The sequence below is a fragment of the Lepidochelys kempii genome, chromosome 10, assembly GCF_965140285.1.
Source record: "Lepidochelys kempii isolate rLepKem1 chromosome 10, rLepKem1.hap1, whole genome shotgun sequence".
Classification (NCBI taxonomy): domain Eukaryota; kingdom Metazoa; phylum Chordata; order Testudines; family Cheloniidae; genus Lepidochelys; species Lepidochelys kempii.
Genome location: NC_136389.1, coordinates 70,645,182 through 70,657,897, shown reverse-complemented (window position 1 = coordinate 70,657,897; position 12,716 = coordinate 70,645,182). Strand labels below are relative to the sequence as shown.

The 12,716-nt window shown below is 48.5% G+C and overlaps 1 protein-coding gene across 7 annotated transcripts in view; it reads left to right on the top strand.

Moving 5' to 3' along the window:
• LOC140895043 (interferon-stimulated gene 20 kDa protein) overlaps positions 1-9,276 on the top strand; it is an 88,955-nt gene extending 79,679 nt beyond the window's left edge. For all 7 annotated transcript variants that reach the window (XM_073304173.1, XM_078854669.1, XM_078854670.1 and 4 more), the window contains 3 exons: positions 424-661; positions 2,494-2,694; positions 8,182-9,276. In XM_073304173.1, the coding sequence (XP_073160274.1) occupies positions 431-661; positions 2,494-2,694; positions 8,182-8,274 (525 nt within the window). In that variant the 5' untranslated portion in view covers positions 424-430 and the 3' untranslated portion in view covers positions 8,275-9,276. The remainder of the gene's footprint in view (positions 1-423; positions 662-2,493; positions 2,695-8,181) is intronic.
• Positions 9,277-12,716: the final 3,440 nt, after the last annotated feature.

The window sequence follows — 12,716 nt, the reverse complement described above, 5'->3', positions numbered from 1 at the left end:
GATCGGTAGAGGATCTCCTGCATGGGGGTCAGGGAATGTGCTGCAACTGTGTGGGTGGTGGGGACAGTGTTCATTGGGGTGACCCCATAGAAAAAGAGTCTCCCTCAGACAGTTACCTTGCTACTGAAAAAGGGTTATACAGTGAGGAGCGTCTTGTCTGAAAAGTGCTGGTGTTTCCGACGTGGGGGAGAGAGGGAGGTCTTTCTGGCAGAGTGAAATGGTGATTTTTGCTGCACATGATTCTAGAGGGATGTGGAACAATCACTGTGTTTTTACAAAATGCTCCTGCAATGCCTTGTGTGTTTTCTAAGGGATTGAAGCACATTCATGCTTGCTGTCCCACGCTCACTGTAACACACACACATCCACACCCAGTCTGCTTAGATTTATTGCACATGCTGTTTTGTGTAATCTTTAAACCAGGCTGAAGATGGTGGAGCCTTCTGACACCGTGGCCCTGGACTGCGAAATGGTGGGCATGGGACCATTCGGAACTGAAAATGGATTGGCCCGTTGCAGCATCGTAGATTACTACGGCAACGTGGTCTATGACCAATTTATCCGACCAGAAGGTGTTGTAACAGCTTTCAGGACCCCTGTGAGCGGAGTTCGCCCAGTGGACATGGAAGGGGCCACACCATTCAGGGTTGCCCGGGAACAGGTAAGAGGAATCACAATCCAGCCTTGTCCAAATGAAACACTTGGCCTTTTGTTGGGCAGAGAGTGGCATTCCTCTCTGAGTTCTGTCCTGGAACTGGCACCATGGCATGGCTCTAGATTCATCGTCCAGCGCATGTGTCAATGTGTCACTGAACACTCCCCACCCCCTACCACCCCGATATAGTTTTCTAGCTGAAATCTATAAAAGGTCGGGCCCAGCTGGTGAGGTGTGAGGCTGACCGACCAGTTTGGGGACATGTTTATCTAGTTTGTACAGTAACTACGTCAACAGGAGTTGATGCTGGCTGCCACACACTTTCTTGTCGCTGCTGTAGAAAAGCTAATGAGAATAATCCTGGTTGCAGTGACTTGTGGGTTATTTAGCTGTTTAGAGTCACTGCTGAAGCTGCCAGCAAGGTGGCTTGTGTTTCCATTAGTTCAGTTAAAATGGGATCCTGATCCAAAAGAGATTAAAAAATAGATAAATGGCACAAAAGAACAGGGAGCACGTGAAAGAAAATGCTCACAGTAAACAAAGGTAGGTGAATGTGCTGTCTTTGCAGATGAGGGACTGATGACGCTCTGTAGAACCCCAGGCTAGGCAAGCAGCCTTCCTCAATTGCCAATCCTCTCCCTACATTCCAGGCTTGGCTCAGCCTGGAACAGACTCCGCAAATCACATACACCACTAGACTCATTGCATGTGGGTTACCAAACTGCCATCAGATGGTAATGACTTTCCGTCACTAAGGCATTGATACTTTGCTTGGAAAGATTTTGGTTTTCAATGTTAAATGCATACAAGGTATTTTTATCAAAATTAGAGATCCTCCCTCACAGAGCAAACCTGTGATCCAATTGGTGATCCTTATCCTATGACGATTATAAATTGGTATTCTAGTAGCACCTAGGAGCCCTAGTACTAGATGAAGACCCCAGTGTGCTAGGCTCTGTACAAACATACAACAAAAAGTTCCTAATGCTGGTTGACCTTGAAGTAGGACTCTAGACCAATGATTTTCAACCTTTTTTCATTGCAGATCTGTAAAAAAAATTTGAATGGAGTTGCAAACCCCTTTGGAAATCTTAGACATAGTCTGTGGACCCCACGTTGAAAACCACTACTCTAGACCCACACTGGTCATGGAAATTGTTTTCACCGTGTAGTGTGGTGGCCAAAGTTGAAATACAGGAAGCTACAGACTAAGTCTTATGGATATGAGCACTTACAGGCCCTCTGACTGATACTGCATTTAAATAAGATACCGACAAGAAAGGGGAAACATTAAGCAAAATAAGTAATGCAGAAATAACGATAAAATACCACACGCTAAAGAAATGGAATTGAAAGAACATTTCTAAAGTGCTGCACATTAAAATGCCTCAGCGTAGGTGATGTTCAGATTTACAATTGTGATTTGTCTTGAGTATCAGATATACGAGAAGGGGCAGGTTTTCAAAAGGGCACAGCACCCATAATTGGGCCGAGGTTTTCACTCATTCAGTGCTGTTGAGTGCTGAACCCTTTTTGGTAATCTGGGCCCAATTGTGGGTGGTGAGTGCTTCTGAAAATATCACTTAAATGCATGTGTTTCTGTGTGAGGCAAAGAGAAAATGTCAGAAGCCTTCGGCAAGCATAAGTCTTTCAGAGATGGGTGCATGCTGCACCTATCCTCGTCTCTAAAAAGCCCAAAGCCCCGGTTCTGAACAGTCCCCCGGCCTTTGGGAAAGTTTGACTGTGATGACACAGGTAAGGCCCAACCGTCAGTTGCTTCTCTTGGCCTTTGGGGCTTTTTCGTGGTGTGAGCATTGCTTCGCTGCCGCCTTTTACAGATTTTACAGATCCTGAGACGCAAGCTGGTGGTTGGCCACGATTTACGCCATGACTTTGAAGCACTGAAAGAAAACATGTGGCACTACCGGGTCTATGACACGTGCAATGACCGGCTGTTGAGAAGGGAAAGCGGGCTGGGAAACTCCAGGCGCGTCTCCCTCAAGGTCCTTTGTGAAAAGCTGCTCAAGAAAAGCATCCAGGTAAGGAGGAAAATCACGCCGGGGCTAGCGGGTCGAAAGGGCTGTAGCTGGTGAAAGGGGTGTGGTTTCCTGATGACCCAGTCTGGCTAGTGGAAGAGAATGGCAGGCTGGAGTATTTGCTATGAACAGCTTTACAAATGTAGTCCCTTTGCTGCTTAGCGACTCATTCAAGAGCAAGTGTGGAGTTTCTCAGAATGTTCGTGAATATTCACCTAAGTGTCAATGAATCGCTGTTTGCGTCAGATAGCTATTATCTGCATTGTTCTATCGCCTGAGTCACATGGTGGTGTTTCTGCTCCCTGATTGGATGACTGAACACTTTTTTAAGCAAGAGAATGACAGGTAGTGAATGTGTGGACGAATATCCATTATGCTAAATTTCATGTCACTTTTAAGATTTGCAAATAAGTGGCTTTCATCCAAATACTCCCGAATAATGACTAATAGAAGCCCAGGAATCCTAGCAATGCGAACTCAAGGCTCTTATAAAAAAATTATTTTTTTTTGGTCAAATTAGCTTTTCAATCAGCTGCAATAGCAGGTAACTGACGAGCCTGTCACTGAAGTGAATTTTAACCAATGAGGGAAGGTGAGGTGACACGCAGACATTTACTTCTGTCTAGCAACAGCCATTCCTGGAGCAACATGTGACGATTCCAGCTGAGCTCTGCTTTCACATCTTTCTTATTAAGCTTTTTTCCCTTTAATTCTGTTAAAAAACATTTTTCGTAGAGGGGCACCTTGCAATTTGAATCCTATAATGGATCATCCCCCTAACCTTATGTACATTCCTGGCAGCTTTTCCTCTCCCACAGGTGCTTGGATGTGGGGGAAGTTAATGGAACCATCAAGATATGCATGTGCCTCCGTCCCCAGTCCTGCAATGAGCTCCGCTCCTCCCCGGTGCCCCACTATTACAGCTGTACACTCGTATGTCTATGGACTTGCCCATTATTAGAGTCAGTGAGGCTGCATGTTGGTGCAGGGGTCTGTCTGTGCAGAGCTCGCTACAGGATCACAGCCTTGCTGAGTAACTGCATGATTTTATTGTTCCACTTGTGCTTCCTTTCCCTTTTACCTCCTCTGTCTGTTTGCATCCTTCGCTCACTGTGTATGTCTAATTGTACCCTCTCTGGGGCAGGGGCAAGGTCTCTGCTTGCTTGTTTTGCGAGGTGTCGACTCTAGATCATTCTTGGGGGTGGGGGCTTGAAACAGCAGCAGCAGCAGCAAAGGGAGACAAGTGCTGACTCTGAGCTGGGAAACTCATCTCCCGAGATTTGTCACTAGTGACCTGTTGCCTCCGATTCCCTGGCTCTCCTGGTCCTCTGAGGGAAGTGCTGGGCTATGGATTTTCTGATGCACCCAAGTAAACTCTAGCTCTTGTGGAGCTGTTAAAGTTTTATTTGTATGGGGCCTCCAGTAGGGGATGGTGAGGAGAGGATCTGGAGTATTTTACAATGCTCAATACGATTTTCTTTTATCACAGTTCTAGCTTTAAAAGGCTGGACAAAGAAAACCTTGCAGTGCAGCAACCCCAGATTCCTGAGACTAGAAATGGGAGCTGTCTATTTCTATTACAGTAGCCCTTAGAGCAGGGGTGGGCAAACTTTTTGGCCAGAGGGCCACATCTGGGAATAGAAATTGTATGTCGGGCCATGAATGCTCACAAAATTGGGGTTGGGGTGAGGGCTCTGGTTGCGGGTGCAGGCTCCAGGGTGGTGCCAGAAATGAGGCATTCAGGGTGCGGGAAGGGGCTCCGGGGTGGGCTGTGGGGAGTAGGATGCGGGGTCCAGCTGGGGGTGGGGGAGTAGGGTGGGGCTGGGAATGAGGGGTTTGGGGTGCAGGAGGGCGCTCTGGGCTGGGATCAAGGGGTTTGGAGGATGGGAGGGGGATCAGGGCTGGGGCGGGGCATGGGGAGAGGCTCAAGGGTGCAGGCTCCAGGTGGCGCTTACCTCAAGCGGCTCCCAGAAGCAGTGGCCATGTCCCCACTCCAGCTCCTATGTGGAGCCGCAGCCAGGCGGCTCTGCGTGCTGCCCCGTCCGCAGGCACTGCCCCTACGGTTCCCTTTGGCCACAGTTCCTGGCCAATGGGAGCTGCGGGGGCAGCGCTTGGGGCGGGGGCAGCATGCAGAGCAGAACCCTACACATAGGAGCCAGTGCGGGGCCATGCCACTGCTTTTGGGAACCGCATGGAGCGACCCCCGACCCTTCTCCCCAGCCAGAGCGGGGCAAGCCCCAGACCCTGCTCCCCAGTGGGAGCTCGAGGGCCAGCTTAAAATGGCTGGCGGGCTGGATCCAGCCCGTGGGCCGTAGGTTGCCCACCCCTGCCCTAGAGGTTCCATTGTTCTAGGTACATTCACTACCTGTCACATAATGAAGGACAGTTCCTTCCCTGAAGAGTTTACTGTCTAAATAGACAAGACAGAGGAAGAAAGGCTTGTAATCCCACTTTCTAGATGGGAACAGAAGCACAGATTAAGTGGGTTGGCCAAGGCCACACAGGGAGTCTGTGGCAGAGTAAGAGGTAGAACCCAGGCGTCCTGGCCCTGTGCCTTCGCCACATGAACGGCCGCCTTGTTTCTGTTGGGATTGCAAATTTGAAGGCAGAAAACCTACAGTCAGTTAAAAATTAAAATCACAGGAGCCTTAATAACCTGCTTGGCCAGCAGAAGCAATAGGTGTGAGCTAAAAATGAATAGGCACATCTGCCGGTCACTTAGCACTTCAGCTGCTGGTGTGTGTGAACTCTAGCAAAGACCCACTGATTGGTTGCAAGGAACCATTTTCACCAATGAGAGGGATTGATGTGGCCTAGCAACAGCCTTTCCCTAATGAAAACAAGCCACTTAAACAATGTGAATGTCTGTAGATAAGAGAAAATGGCAAGATCCTCTCAGAAAGTGCCCAAACCTGGGATGCAGTGAGTGCCCTCAGCTCCCATGGACGTCAGGAACTGAAGTCGATGGGAGCTGGGAGGACTTGGGACTTCACAGGTGCGGGATAACGGAGGCAGAACCACTAATGCATCCGGCAAGGTCACTCCAGTTCCTCCTATCAGCCTCTGTGCGCCCAGAGCTGAATGTTAGCAGCACAGGAAGAATTCTCCAGGCCGTGTAGAAAAGAAGCGAAAGCTGGTTGGGAGCTGTCTTGCTACAACACTGAAGCTTGTGCAGCACTGTGGGAGAAACGCACCTCTCTGAGCCAAAAGCGCACTCTCCTCTTGATCAGAACACGTGCAGCCCGATGGATGAGACCCAGGCCCAGATGCCACCAGGATGGCAGAAAAATGCCCAGAGCAAAAGAGAGTTCACAGACCTGTAGGAGCTCAGGGCATGTCCAAGACACAGCCCTTGATGGTTTTGGAATCAAGCTGGGTTAAGTGGGAATTGGACCAAATATGAGAACACCCAGCAACAGTCTGGGGGTTGCACTGCAGGTCGTGGCCACCTTTTGTATAAGCAAATTATTGCTTGGCATTCCTGTCCCCAGGCCCTGGAAGTGATCATCTGGAACTCTCTTCAGAGGAAGTAATAGCACTGATGAGCTAAAGCAGGGGACCCACGCAAACAGAGCTGCCTTTGGGCCCTGTCCGGGAGAATCTCAGTTTTAACTTAAAACAGACAATTTCTAGTCCTTTTCCTTGTGCAAAGGTTTGAAAATGCAACTGATATTAAACTGATGCAAACCAATGACTACAAATGAAATGAATAGACAAGCAGGTTCCATGCTGCAGCATTAAACTGGAGAAGGAGGATCTAACAATCCTTTGCCTGCAAAACACCCCCCCGATCCTCAACCCGGCTCTGGGCACTGGCCTGTGACTGTCACAGGCAGAAACTGTTTCTGTTTGGAGGTAGCCAACCACAAATTGTTTCTGACCAGCCCCAGAATGCCTTGGCCAGCTCTGCTCATTAGTGTTCAGCCCCCTGAGTGCTTGCTGCAAGGGGAACTACCCTCCTGTGTCCTGAGGGACCCATGTAGTCCCTGCACCATGGATGCAACTCAGGAGCAGGGGAGGGGCCAAGCTGCTGCTGTACAGAGTGGGGAGACTCAGTCCCCTGACTCCCCAACAGCCGCCCCACTGCCAGAGACTGCAGGAAAACGCACCTGCCCCTGCTGTCACTGTGAAAATGGATGTTGGGTATGGAAGCCACCTAGATGTAGCAGGGAGGGGAAGAGGTGCAGGGCTGGAGAGTATAGTGCAGGGACTGATGGTGCTGGGAAAGAGAAGAATGTTTTGCCCCACATCTCACTGAGGGTGGAGAAACCTTGTGGAAAGAACCCCTCATTCATGTTTTGGCGCCACTGCTCTGAAGACCATTAAATATTGGGGAGGAGCTCTATGGAGTTTGTGAACGTCTGGGAGAATTGTCAGGCTGGGCCCTGGAATTAGGCCGAGGAGTCACAACCTTTGGGCAAGTATCTACTGTGCAGTGGGTGGCATCAAGCTAGTGTGGGGAGAGCTGGAGGGAATCCTGCCCTGCCTCATCGGGATTTCTGCTCTTGGCAGAAACAAGAGCCAGCTCTGCACCAACTGGCACCTTTATAAACACAGTAATAAAATAATCACAGTGTCACTCGGCCTGGCTGTCGAATGAGTGATGCATTCTAGGGACTGCAGAGAAGTTGTTATGGGGCTGACGCGCTAATCACAGAGCTCATTTCTATGCTCGCTACAGATTGTGGCGGAGACTCTGGAGCGCTGAGCTCTGGCTTGAGCTTGCTGAGAGCCAGTCCCATTTTGCAATCCCAGCCTGGCACCTTCTCTTCAGGCATCTCTGCCTGGAAATGGTTCTGCCTGGAATTGTATCATTATAGAAATGATACAGTGCAGTCAGCATTAACCTCCCTGGAAACCAGCATGGAAAATAGAAGTGTGGAGCTGATGGCTCCAAGGCGAGCAGATGGGAGGGCCTAGGACCAGCGGGCGAGAAGGCCACATGCTGCATACTAAAGGGCACACAGACTCCTACTGAGAGACTGTCTGACTATTCCCTCCACCCTCCCTGTATTTTCCTTTAGTAAAATCACTCTGGTCTGTTGCTGTTTCAGGAGGGTGCAGGGTTCCTGCAGGGAATGTTGCAGCATCTAAGGCTCCTCTCCTTTATCCCACCTCATGATCAGAACGAGCACCCTCCCAGTCCTGAGTATCAGGATTTTTCCACTCTTTGGGGAACGGCTGGACACCATGAGTTCTACTCTCCCCTTGATACATGTGTGTAATTCCCATTCGGGGGCAGGTACCTGGTGCAAAGGGAAGAGAGGATAGGACCCCTCCCAATGCAGTATAATACTGCCCTTGGGTTGTGTATGTGCCTGGATGCCACAATGATCCCTCAGCCAGAGACATAATACACAGCTGAGGGGTGCCTTATTGTCAGCAGGGTTGTCTCAGTAAAGCCTGGAATGTCCATCTGGAGACCTTGATCTTTCCAGGCTGGTTTTGCTTGCACTACGTCACTCTTGGGGCCCTTCTTTTGTTTTACAGACTGACAGAGAGGGCCACTCCTCTGTGGAAGACGCCAGGGCGGCCATGGAGCTCTTCAAGTTTGCCAGATCAAAAGGGGATGGCTCCATTTAAGGGACTTCTTGCTTTTCTGTGTCTCATCAGGTCACATGTGCAGCTGCGCTAAAGGTTACGGGACGGGCTCCTAGTAACATGTCCAGTGATGATCTTGTTATGGGCTGAGTGAATGTCCCATGTGGGTAGGGTGACCATATTTCCCAAAGGGAAAACAGGACACCACACGGGGCTGGCCCAAGCACCCTCCCCCATCTCCCCATGGGGCTGGCCCTAGCTGCTCACCTGAGCTCCTGTCCCTATTCAAGGCTGGGGTTGCTGCTCATTTGAGCTCTGTCTGCCTGCCACTCATCTGAGCCCTGCCTGCCGCTCGAGGCTGCCGCTGCTCACTTGAGCCCTGCCTGCCCCCTAGGGTTGACATTGGGAGGGCTGCCCTTTTGCAGGGATATGACCCTTTTTCTGCAATATAAAACCACCATAATAATGCTCAAGAATCAGAGGGGTTTTGATCACCCCCTGGTGATGTGCTGTGGTCACTCATCTTGGATATATGTGTAGAAATACAAGCTCAGTATGGATAATGAACCCATCGCATTAGTCTTGAGCCAACCATCCCGTGGGTGCCCAGAGCTTCTGGTATGTCTAGCTGCATAACTTAGGCTCCATATGGAATAAAAGCTAGAGATCCTTAATGGCTGGTATAGGGACTAATATGTAGTGCTAAAGGGTCTTGTGAGTGTTTTGAAAGAAGTATAAACCTGTCTCGTGAGAACCGGGCAGCTGTGGATTGAGGCTGGGAGTCAGGTGACTGAGTTCTAGTCCCCAGCTCTGCCACTGAAACACTGTCCCATGTTGGCCCGAATAATTCCTGTGTCAGCTTCTCCGTCTGTAAACGGGGAGGTAGGGAGCGATGATGCTGCTTGCCCAGCTTCGTGAAGTGCTTTCAGGTCTCTGGACATGAAGTGCTATAGAAGTCTGATTATTGTTATAAATGAAGCTCATGGTCCTTGCATTGCAACACAATGTCTTGAATAAAAATAAAAGATGCTGTGAAAATCAAAATATTAATCTCTCTGCTCCTTTGACTGGTGCCCTCTTGACCTTAGTGGGGCAGGGGCATGCAGACACAATGCCGATAAGCCCAGGATAAGAACCCAGACTGATGGTATCTATCTGGTATATCGTCCATATGGATAGGGGCAGATCCTCCAAAGGTGTAAATGATCGTAATTCCATTGTAGTCAATAGAACTATGACAGTTTGCACCAGGGGAGGATCTGACCCATAAATTACTACTTTCTTTCTCCCACCTTTTGTCTGTCTTTTATATATTTAGATTGTAAGCTCATGGGGACAGGGACTGTCTCTTAGCATCCGTTTGTACAGTGCCTTCCACCAGGCACCTTTGATTTCTGGTGGGTCCTCTAAACAACACTGCAATACAAATAACTAATAAGGATAGATTGATAGATAAGGGCAGGAGCAATAGGTGACTATTCCACCACCGGCATTGCTGAATACCCAGCCCTTAGTTACACAGTCTTCTGTTTTATTTCTACCAGCTTAGGGATTTAGGGTCATGTTTGTACAGTTGTTCACTAGGTGGTGCCCTTAGGCTGCTTATTTTTGTCTATATCATACCTACCAGCTAACAGATGGGTATATTTTACACACCTCTGGCAGGCAGCCATTTAGAGGAGAGACTGAGTTTGCCGGGGAATGTTTTAGGATGGTACAAATGTATCTGAGCAGAGAGAGAACCTAAGCAAAGTACCAGCCTTTCACTTTTCTGAAGACCCAGATTTGCACGTGACATGGGTCACAAACAAAATAAAACTTGGTCATTCTTAGCCTAGTCCAAGGCTGGCACCATTCAGTTGGGCCCAGTGCAATTTGGATCTATGACCCATACACCAAGCCACACCCCAGCGCAGCTAAAAACCATGCTTTTTGTATCTACAACTGGGCTAATCAAACTACTCCATACGTGTTGGCCACAAGCACTTTGATTAAAAACAATGATAACACTAAAACTGAAATAACAGTGCTGTGATCGTAGTTGGAAGATGCTGAAACAGCAATATTGTGCCTAGCTTAGCTTGAGATACAACCAGGAGGGGGACAAATATTCATCTAGCAAGGGACTGTTCATTCCCAGGGGATAATTTGCAAAGGGAGGCACAAAGCACAAACACAAGGTCAATGGGGGGTGGGTGTTGGCTTTGAGGTACACACTTGTCCACCCCTCCTTTGCAAACTAGCAGCATGTTCTGGCTTATTCCTGAGGGACATAGTTTAGTTTTTACATGGGCTTTCCTAGAAGCCAGAGCAAAAGGGGTGTCCCAACACAGAGCGCAAAACTTGATTGCTACCCAATTAAAACCACAAACCTGGTCTCTTCCAGTTCTTTGCATTTATTCAAGGTTAAAGTAAATCAGAGTTTACTGGGGAACCGAAGGAGCCTAAGGCAGCAAGGAAAGCCCGGAAGGGAATCGCACTGTGAAGGTGTAAGTTGGAAGTGTTTCCCCATCTTTCTGAGCTGGGATCTCCTTTGCCAGTTCCTAGTGTTGATGGGCTTCACATGGGGGCTGATTCTCCCCCTTCCTGCTGCACTGGTTCTTCTCCAGTGTCTTTCCATGCTGACCTCCCAGCTGCCTTCCTCTCTCTCTCCCCTCTACAGCTCCTGCATGGATTTCTGACATTATCCCAGACCCATTCCTCGTGCTGCAGAGCATCCATGGCTCTTTCCTCTGCACGTGACTTTGGTTTTGGAATCCCAGAGTCTTCACTTCCCTGCTTGCTTCCTGGCTCAGTAGCTCCTGACCCCTCCCTCAGACAGTTTCCCAAGGGAAAAGCTTGGGGATGCATCACTTGGGACTTGTGAAGCTAGGTTGGATAAATGGATGAGAGAGAACAATCTTGCATTGACTGGTGAAAGACTGGACTGGCAAGGACTTAATAGAGCAAATAGGGCCCAGTAGAGGTTTCCATCTTGTAAAATCTATGACTCTTCCTGCATTTCCCCCGCTCTCTATATGTGGGGTCCAATCTTCTTGCATTCAGTAGTCAGGCAGGGCAGCAGGTGCTCTCAGCACCATTACCTGATGTTGCCCATCAGCATTTGAATTTTGCACCTTTGCCTCCATTTGGCTCATGTAGACAGACATTGAGTTGCTCAGAGCAGATGAAGCAGGATTGCCCCACGGGTGGAGGTGCAGACAAGATTTCCTGAACACAAGGAGTGGGACTCTCAACCTTAAAAAGCAAACACCATCCACCGCCATCACTTTTAAAACCCAGTCACCACATTGCTGACATTTGGGAGGACTGGCTCAGGAGGTTAAAAACCCCTAGCTAAGTGGCAATTTTAGCTTTGGCCCGAGAAGATAATTGTTCACTTCAAAAATCTAATGAACAATAGGGCAAGATTGCCAGTCTCTGTGAGGGAGGGGCCGTGGATAGGAATAGCAAGGGATGATGTAAGTCAAGGTTGTGGGACATCAGCTGAGTAGTGTTGGGATCCAGGGCTAGAATAGCAAGGAGTGTTGCAGGTCAGAGGTAGAGTATGTTTGCAATCCCTTCATGGAGAAGTTTGGATGGTTACTGTTTCCACTCACTCTCCAGCTAACCAGTACTGAGAATTTTTCATTTTTACTAGAGCCAACTTCTCCACATTTTTAAAGGGAAAGCCACAATAAACTGAGTGGCAAATTCCTCTGAGAGAGTCATACAAGGTCGCTCTGTTGTGACATAATCAGGGCATGGTAGTGTGCCACTTGATCCTTGTGTGTCTTAAAATAACAGAAAGGTGGAAAAGATCAAAGCAAGCACCACATAGAGCAACATTTGTTACCTTTTTAGGATGACATTAATATGTGGTTACGGTCAGAAAAGTCACTCTAAAAACGGTACCCACGATGCTGAATATATCTGTCCCTCAAAAGCAATTTCTGAGTCATAACTGCGGACAGAAACAAGGTTTAGCTAGTTTGGGCCCTGTAGACCCAATATAGATGTGGAAGTGTCAGCCACAAAAGCCATACGTTGTCCTGACTTACACCCCATCCTAAAATCTCAATTCCTCTTGATGAGTGATGTATGCATTAGAAAGAACGTGGCATGAGTTTAATTTAGATCATGCTGGCTGCTCGAGTTCTTGTTTTGACTTGTACAGTGGGCAAAGTCAAGCTGGAAATCACAGAGGTTGACTTATTAATCGTTTGTTTCTGGTAGCAGCCAGACCATACTGGGCACTTTCTGAAGTCCTCACAGCCTGAAGGAAATAAAATGTTACTAACCCCATGACCTTTGGTATGTCAAACCACTGTCCCTAATAAAGAGATGCAAAAAAGGTCAGGTGTCAGTCACAGCCCCCAAATGGGAATATAACGTTTATGTAGGGTCATGGACAAGACAGATTTTCCTCACACTGAAAGGACCAGCCAGCCTAGGCTCCTGCTGCTCAATTTAGTGACTCTGGGACTCTTGTCTATACCCTTCCC